General features: G+C 40.6%; 1 protein-coding gene across 1 annotated transcript in view; it reads right to left on the bottom strand.

Annotated features, from left to right (window-relative positions):
* rfx6 (regulatory factor X, 6) overlaps window positions 1-7,864 on the bottom strand; it is a 17,399-nt gene that overhangs the window by 2,930 nt on the left and 6,605 nt on the right. The window contains exons 10-18 of the mRNA XM_032543584.1: window positions 7,158-7,207; window positions 6,666-6,825; window positions 6,422-6,566; window positions 5,655-5,764; window positions 5,449-5,566; window positions 3,911-4,033; window positions 2,902-3,108; window positions 1,719-2,028; window positions 162-532 (exon numbers count right to left, since the gene is read on the bottom strand). Coding sequence (XP_032399475.1) covers window positions 162-532; window positions 1,719-2,028; window positions 2,902-3,108; window positions 3,911-4,033; window positions 5,449-5,566; window positions 5,655-5,764; window positions 6,422-6,566; window positions 6,666-6,825; window positions 7,158-7,207 — 1,594 coding nt within the window. The remainder of the gene's footprint in view (window positions 1-161; window positions 533-1,718; window positions 2,029-2,901; window positions 3,109-3,910; window positions 4,034-5,448; window positions 5,567-5,654; window positions 5,765-6,421; window positions 6,567-6,665; window positions 6,826-7,157; window positions 7,208-7,864) is intronic.

The raw sequence follows: 7,864 nt of genomic DNA, 5'->3' as shown, positions 1-7,864 counted from the left end.
GGTATGTTTTCACCCCTAGCCCTTACCCCTTGGTTTCAAGGGCCAAGGGGTAGGGGTAGGGGCTAGGGGTAAGGGGTAAGAAGTAGAAATGGGATTCAGCTTAATTTCCAAATTAATGCCAGAGTGGGTATATGGGTATAAAGAGTCTGAGTCTTGCTTACCGCTGTGTCCTGCAGCTGAGTACGTCTGTCCCTGACACCCCCCGCCCACAGGGTTCAGTCCAGCCCCCACAAAGCCAAACCCCTCTGCTGAGTCCAGAATCTGAGCTGCTGTTTGAGCGTCTAATCCCTGATCAGTCTGAACCGGATCTGAGGCTGAACCGTAGCTGGACGCGGGTCGGAGCGCAGAGCCGTAAGGTGCCAGGGAACAGTTAGTGCCGTTAGATGAGTGATGGGCTGACGGGGGATGATGGCTGTAGAAGACATCTTTAGTCAGGTGTTGGTCATTGAAGGATGGGTACCGGGAGAGATGGTAGGCCAGCGATGAGGCCTGAGACTGAACCGAAGCCAGACACTGACTCGGATTCGGAGGCCTGAAAAACAGATTGAATAAATCTTCATACTTAATAGGCAAAGGCAGCACAGTGGCACTTCTGCCTCACAGCAAGAAGGTTCTTGGTTCGAATCCAGGTTGTCCCGGGCCTTTCTGTGTAGTTTGTATGTTCTCCCCGTGTCTGCGTGGGTTTCCTCAGGGTGCTCCGGTTTCTTTTCACCATAAAGACGTGCATGCTGGGAAGGACTACAGTTTTTGAAATAACTGATTGGCTAAAACTGGTGCATTAACATAAATGTTGATTAATGTGCATTGTCCTAAATAAATAAATATCCATAATAATGATAGCAAAACATATTTTGTGTGGTAGAAGCGCAGTCGGTGGGGACTAAGACCCAAGTACGAAGTGTTAACTGGGAGATAGAGAGGTGCCAGTTTGCTCAACTGGGCACTGCCGAGGTGCCCTTGAGCATTTCCACGTCTCTCTGCTCTGACATTTCTCCATTTAATGCACGTGTACAGGTCCTGTTCGCATGTGTGTGTGTTTCATTCCTGTGTGTTAGTAAAGTCTTCAAAAACATGTGAACATTTAAAATTTCCCTTCAGGTATTAATAAAGAACATATTTTTCCTCTTCTTTTATTATTTGACTGTCATATTTTAATAAGTAGCTCATAAAAGTAAAAAGGACCTTTTACATTAATGTTCTAAAATTTGTCAATTTTCACGGATTTTCATTGGATTTTTTCATAAATGTTATACTTATAGTAAGGTGACCAGATTTCTCAGACAAAATCCGGGGACATTTTCAGCTCAGAAGCGTATTTACCTCCAAAACACGTCATGTTTTAACTTTTGTAAAACTTAAAACGGGGCCACTAGACCTAGAGCTCCGTTTTGTCAGTATTTTCTTTCTTTCATTCCAATTTCGGATCTTTCAGTCACAGTGAAAACCGGGGACAGGTCGCCAAAATCGGGGACGTCTGGTCACCCTAACTTATAGTCTAGTGTATTTGTTATACTAGACTATCTGTCCAATCAGAGTTTTCTCTCACCTGACTAAAACAACTGTTGAACGTACACATTTTCCACCAAAACAACTTTTTTTTGCAGCAGCAGCAGCAGCACCCTGCCGAGCTCAGCACGGCACAAGACGATTGTGATTGGTTTGAAAAAAAATGCCAGTCAGTTACCACCCTGAATTGTCTGGAAAGTAGCATAACTGACCTGAGAGCAGGCTGGTAGTTTGAGACTGAGGAGCCGCTGGCTGGATGGAAGTAACTAGAGCTGGTCTGAGGTAAGCAGTGGTACAGGGTCTCCGGGTACGAAGAGCAGGGGTTGAGCTGGGTCATGGTGCTGAGAGAGGACAGGCAGGAGGAAGAGGAGGAGGAGCAGGTGGAGGAGGAAGGAGTAGTAGTCAAGGGTCTCCCCGTCATGGGTCCCTGGTTGATGACGGAGCCTCTGTGCACTAACCCTGCTGGAGAGATGGGGGGCGTCATGAGGGGCCCGCTTACCTGAGAGAAGTCCATCTGACCACCTGCGCGTGAATAAGGAAAACACACAGGGGCCATAAGTGTTCACTTTACAGGATTGTTATTTAAAGATGTGCTAATCAACATACTCTGCAGCATTTTAGCGTCTTTCTGCTCATGGTTCTGGGTTTTTTATGTCTTTAAAGGTGCAGTAAGCGATGCTGCGCGAAGATACTAGATAATGATACTAAAGATAATACAGCTAAATTATATTTGGACTAGCAAAGGAAAGAACTACAACACCATGAATAATTAAAAAAGAGCATTAGAGGTGGTGTTGCATGGACGTAGGAACATTAGGACCTGAGAGAGCACAATTTGAATTTTCTCTGCCATCAAGTAATGCTGCTCATTAACTATGCCCTTGTAGCCGAGCTGCACCAATCACATCGAGATGGGCGACTTTCACTACTCGATGCCAGACCCTCAATCTTTCGGATTTGGGTCTGGATTTCCAGGCTCCAATACTTCCGCGAATGTAAGACTTTTTAAGGCCTAACATTTTGATTTTGAAACCCTGCTACCATCAACTGTCGCCGCCTGTTGCCGAATAGTGTTTTGTGGCTCATGCACTCCTGTTTGTTTTCCATTTACATAGCTATTAATAAAACTATTGAGCATGGATGTACAAGCCTCCTGTTTTCTAACAGTCGATGATGTTTTGTTTTAACCATGATTTGATTATAGTTATGCTATAACCAAATCATGTCTCTGTCTTAACAGAACCAAACCACAGGGCAGGAAATAAAAATGTGTTTATCTTTTGTAATGGTTTTAAAGGTAATGACACACAATGTTGTCCCATCTATTGGGGCACATATGTATCGTTTTGGACTAGAATGAAAGACAACACTTTAGAGGACATTTGTTGCTTTTACCTGACACTATGAACCCAGCAGACTCTGTCCCCTGGTAGATGACGGTGCTTGTTTCCAGACTTTGCTGCTGATTGGTGGACAGAGACATGTAGGCGTGTTCCACCAGAGACTCATTCTTCACTGATTGGTCAATGGCAGCACTGGTCTTGTTGCGATTAGCTAGAAAGCAGGAACTGGGCGAGGCCATGAACGCTGCTTTACTCGCATCTGAAAGTAGTAAAGTCACGTCTTTAACAATAACAAAAGTTGTGTTAATGTTGATTTACCATTATTGTAGTGCCAATTATTTTATATAATAATGATGAATCATTCATCCAAATTATGTCATGTTTGGTGGATTTTTTTCCAGTAAATTCAATTACAATCAAACCCCAAATTTATTTTCCTGAGCCCTTTTCCCTGCACTAATTTCCTTTACTATATTTGAGAGCTATTTATTACTGCACCCTAAATGCACAGAAATTGGATCACTTTTGTTCTTTTTTGTCTATTTTTATGATATTTTATTTCTACTGTGTGTTAAATTAAATGCTGTTTTAATGTATCTCTATGCCTTATTTAAAACTACACTCATCATGGTATTTGCTTATTTTTCTAATGTACTGTATATTCAAAACATGAATGTGTATGTATATATAGTATATACTGTATATATACTGTATATTATATGTGTATATAACAAAAGATAATCATTATGATACTATGATGTAGAAGGATTTCCTTTCCAAACAATTGTAGTTTGTTGTATTGTTACATCATCCTATATTTAACTATATTTCATTGACTGCATTTTCTTGGTTTTATGTATTTTTATAAAGCACATTATGACATGTTGTAAAATTTAAAAGTGCTAAAAAATTAGAATTATTATAATCCTACAACGTTTGTAACATGTGTAAAGGGGTTTTATTATGTCCCTGACTTTAGACCTGCTGTAGATTTGGGTTGAGCTGATGTATGTCTACGTATGTCAGCAGCTAAACTTCAGCCTCTGTCTGATGCTTGATACCTGCATTTTTCATGTATTTGTCCAGTAGGTTCTGCAGGTCCTGCTCCTTGTCGTTGTTGAACTGAGTCTCCAGAGCCAACAGGATGTATTCGTCTAACAGCATCCTGATCAGATGGAAGGAACCTGTCAATGTCGAAAAATACAAAAAGGAAAAAAAATTAAACCTAAAATTATGAGGCGAGGCTTTGTTCCTGAAGATATCAAATTTCCAGATTCCACATTTGACTACGTCACTGTATCTTCTTCTTCATCAACAGTTTGACCTTTGCATCAAGCTGGTCTTTGTTTGACCTGCAGGGTCGCAGCTTTAAAACCCGTCTGTGTGTGTTTGAGCTCCACTGGGACTCTTCAGACCAAATGGTCAGTGTTGATTCACACACACGTTTCCTCTGTGTGTGCGTGTGTTTGAACAGAGAGCATGCGACCCGCAGATAAGACTTTGTTTAAGCAAGGCGGGCCTGGCCATTTAAATTTATGGCGCTATTGTAACAATCTGCTCCTATCTGGCTCATCTTAGCCGTGTGTGTGTGTGTGTGTGTGTGTGTGTGTGTGTGTGTGTGTGTGTGTGTGTGTGTGTGTGTGTGTGTGTGTGTGTGTGTGTGTGTGTGTGTGTGTGTGTACACTGAATGATGTAGATGAAAGGAACACAAAATTAATTTGCTGAGTGACAGATAATAATTTGGCAAACAATATTCACCATGATGCCCTTTTGTTTATAAATTGTGTTTTAATATTGCCTGGTTAACCCTTGTGCGACCGGGTCAAAAACTGACCCTAACCCTTTTTCAGACTTTTTTTAGTTTTCACTAACACCACCTTACTAGTGTTACACTACTGTTTGAAATTCATGGTCAATAACCCTCATTTATATGGAATTATACCTAATATCTGAGTTAAAAAAGCAGAAATTATCAATTGTATTTGCAAAGAGCGTAGTAAGGAATCTAATCCATTTTTGTGTGGTAATTTGGATAAAAAGAAACCCATATCTCAGACAAAGACATTTTTTTAAAGGGGTCAAATTTGACCCAAGGACAACAGGAGGGTTAACAGTCTTATAGCACCAGTTAGACCATAGTTCCCATAAATCCTGTAGCTTGTGGTATATTTGAGTTAAAGGTTAGGTTACACATTTTATCGGGATTTCAGGATTCATCAGTTTAAGTTATGTTTGCTTTTATCTGACCTGATGGCATACAAGATGAAAAATCAATATCAAACGTCTTAAAATTCATTGCATAATTTGTGACAGGTGAATAACCAGCGACTGCACTGGGTAACACTGCTGGAAGAAGTACTCAGGATTTTTAGTTAAAAGTATTCATCTCAAAGATTTGCATTTAAATACTGTAAATGTCTGTTAAATCAATGTGTTAAATCTCTCACTGAATCAGGACAACTGGGCAACTTTCATGTATGAATATGTAACTGTGTGAGTGTAATTACGGTCTTCCTGCAAAAGAGAGCATGTCTCTCTCAATGAAACGGACCTAAATACAAGGCAGGTTATTGATTTGTTACTTTAAAAATGTTCTTACCAAAGCTGGAGGCATTGTTGAGCGTGAGGTTGTGCATCACTCTGGCACCAAAGAAACTCCACCTGAGGAGGAAGTCCTGAGCTCGCTTCTTCAGAGATCGACCGCTCTGCTTCCCGGGCTGGTCAGAGACGGAAAAGAAAAGACTGCTTGGTGGCACAACAGGACATTAAGCAGGACAAATAGGAGCCGGGTGGACCAGCTGTTACCTTGATGACTTTATGCTCCACGACCGAGTCCAGCCACTCGATGAAGGACTCCACTGTGGCGTTCTTCCTCAGCAGCTCCTTCAGCTCCTGAAAGACATTGATGGAGTCATCTGGAATAAAAAAAGAAAAAAAAGAGACAAGTTGCTTTACTATCTATTCAACAGGGTCTCACCTGTCTAGTAGAACAACAGAAACAGCTGCTGGTTAATGCATTAATGCATTATTGTTTATATTCTAGTGATGTATATTATTCTGAATATTTTGCATAATTACAGCGTCTTAAAATCAACTCAGTTGTGCCTCTTGGACAATTAAGAAATCTGGGTTTGATTAACTGCAAACGTACTTGTTTCTTCTTTACACACAGTAGTTGTACTGTATTCTTATAATCTTAATTTGGTAATATAAAATACGTTTTCCAATTCAGAATGTTTTTATTGTCTTTCTATATTTCTTATGACTGTATTTTCTCTGTTGTTGTTCCGGGTTTTGTCTTTGTAATCTGACATTGAAAATAAGGGTCGCCCCTCAATGATCTCTAGAGGGTAAATAAAGATGGAATGAATGAATGAATGAATGGATAATAAATACTTTGATTATAGTCCTTGAAGTATATTTTCATGCTAATACTTTTGTGCAGTTATGTAAGATTTTAAAGGCAGCACTTTTCCTTTTGACAGAATATTCTCCCATTGCAGTGTTTCTACTTTTTTACTTGAGTAAATAATCTGAGTACTTCTTCCACCACTGTCCAGCAGCTGTCTTACACTCAGAGTAAATGTCTGGATCCTGTACTCCAGTAGCATTTATGCTGAGCAGAGGCTGCGAGCTGATGCTGCTAAGATCCACGCTGTCGATATCCAACACCATGCTGGTGACTACTGCCTGGTCAAACAGCGCCGGACGGGCTATCTGGAAAAAAAAGGCCTCATGAATCATCAACACGTTTATTTTGACACACTAAAGTAGAGCAAAATCTCTAAAGTCTATTCTGTTGTTCAGTAAACGTACCTGTGCCAGATGTAGGAACGATGTCTGTCTTTTCAGGGAGGAAACAAAGTGTCGTGCTATGGGGAGTTTCTTGGCTGCAAGGCATTCTGGGAGGTTCTCCAGGGAGGAGGCCAGCCAATGCTCCCAGTGTTTGGCAAAGTTGCGGATATCTGCCAACAGACTGATGAATAACAGTTATTCAGATGGATTCCCAATTCCCAATTAAATAATGAATCAAAGCTTTTCTCTCTCTTTTTATGTCATTGGAGATCAAAATAATTGTTTTTGTGTTACGTAAGACTTATCTCTACAGTGAATAAAGTGGGTGGAAATATCACTGATGGCAATCATGGCCAAAACTGGGCTAAAGCTTTTTGACAATAGGAAAAATTCCTTCCAACATCTGTTTCCAGGACAGGGGAGGGTTTTATAAGGGTTTTACTTTATTTTTTACTTTCTTGCACCAGCAATTCATTTGAAAATAATACATGGAGTACAGATGAAGTCACACACCTTTCAGGCATCTCCTGCATTGTAGCTGGAATCAGAACATCTGTTAAAACCTGAGACAATAATAAATACATTATTAGAGTATACACTGTTAATCCTGACAGTTATCTTATCAGTAGTCTTGCTTTGCCAGACCCAAAGCACGCGTGAGGTTATCAGATGTCTTATCAGGGAGTCAGAGAGGATCTCTCTCTTCTAACAGTAAGAGGTTGCATAAGTTACCTCGGTGATTATAAAAGAAAAGATTTCTCTTGCTTAAGACACTTGGCTCAGGGAGAGGGGGATTTGAACCTGCACTTTTACACTTGCAAAAAAAAAAAAAAGACTCCAATTACTAGGGCAGCATGCATGACATTTTTTAACTAATATGTTAAAGCTGCAGAAGGCAGAATTAAAAAAACAAGCCAGATTTTAATGCGAGTGATACCTCTTCTTGCAGCTTTCCCTCTCCCCTCCCATAAACCGAGCACAGGCATGCAGAGGCTTCATACAGAAACATTTACGAGTACTAATTATTCATTTCATCCAGATGGCATTTTATAGCGGCAATTCTAACGGTCGTCCCGCTTTCTATGTTAAACCCTTTGAGATGACATACTCTGATTCGAGGCTCCAGTTATCTACAGAAACATGAACTTGAACGAGCCGCAGCCGTGAGCTAGGGACGGATTTCTGGAGGGATCTCATCAATCCCTGGGGCTTTGCCGCTG

The sequence above is a fragment of the Etheostoma spectabile genome, chromosome 18 (genome assembly GCF_008692095.1).
Source record: "Etheostoma spectabile isolate EspeVRDwgs_2016 chromosome 18, UIUC_Espe_1.0, whole genome shotgun sequence".
NCBI lineage: Eukaryota > Metazoa > Chordata > Actinopteri > Perciformes > Percidae > Etheostoma > Etheostoma spectabile.
This window is presented reverse-complemented; position numbering and strand designations above follow the sequence as displayed.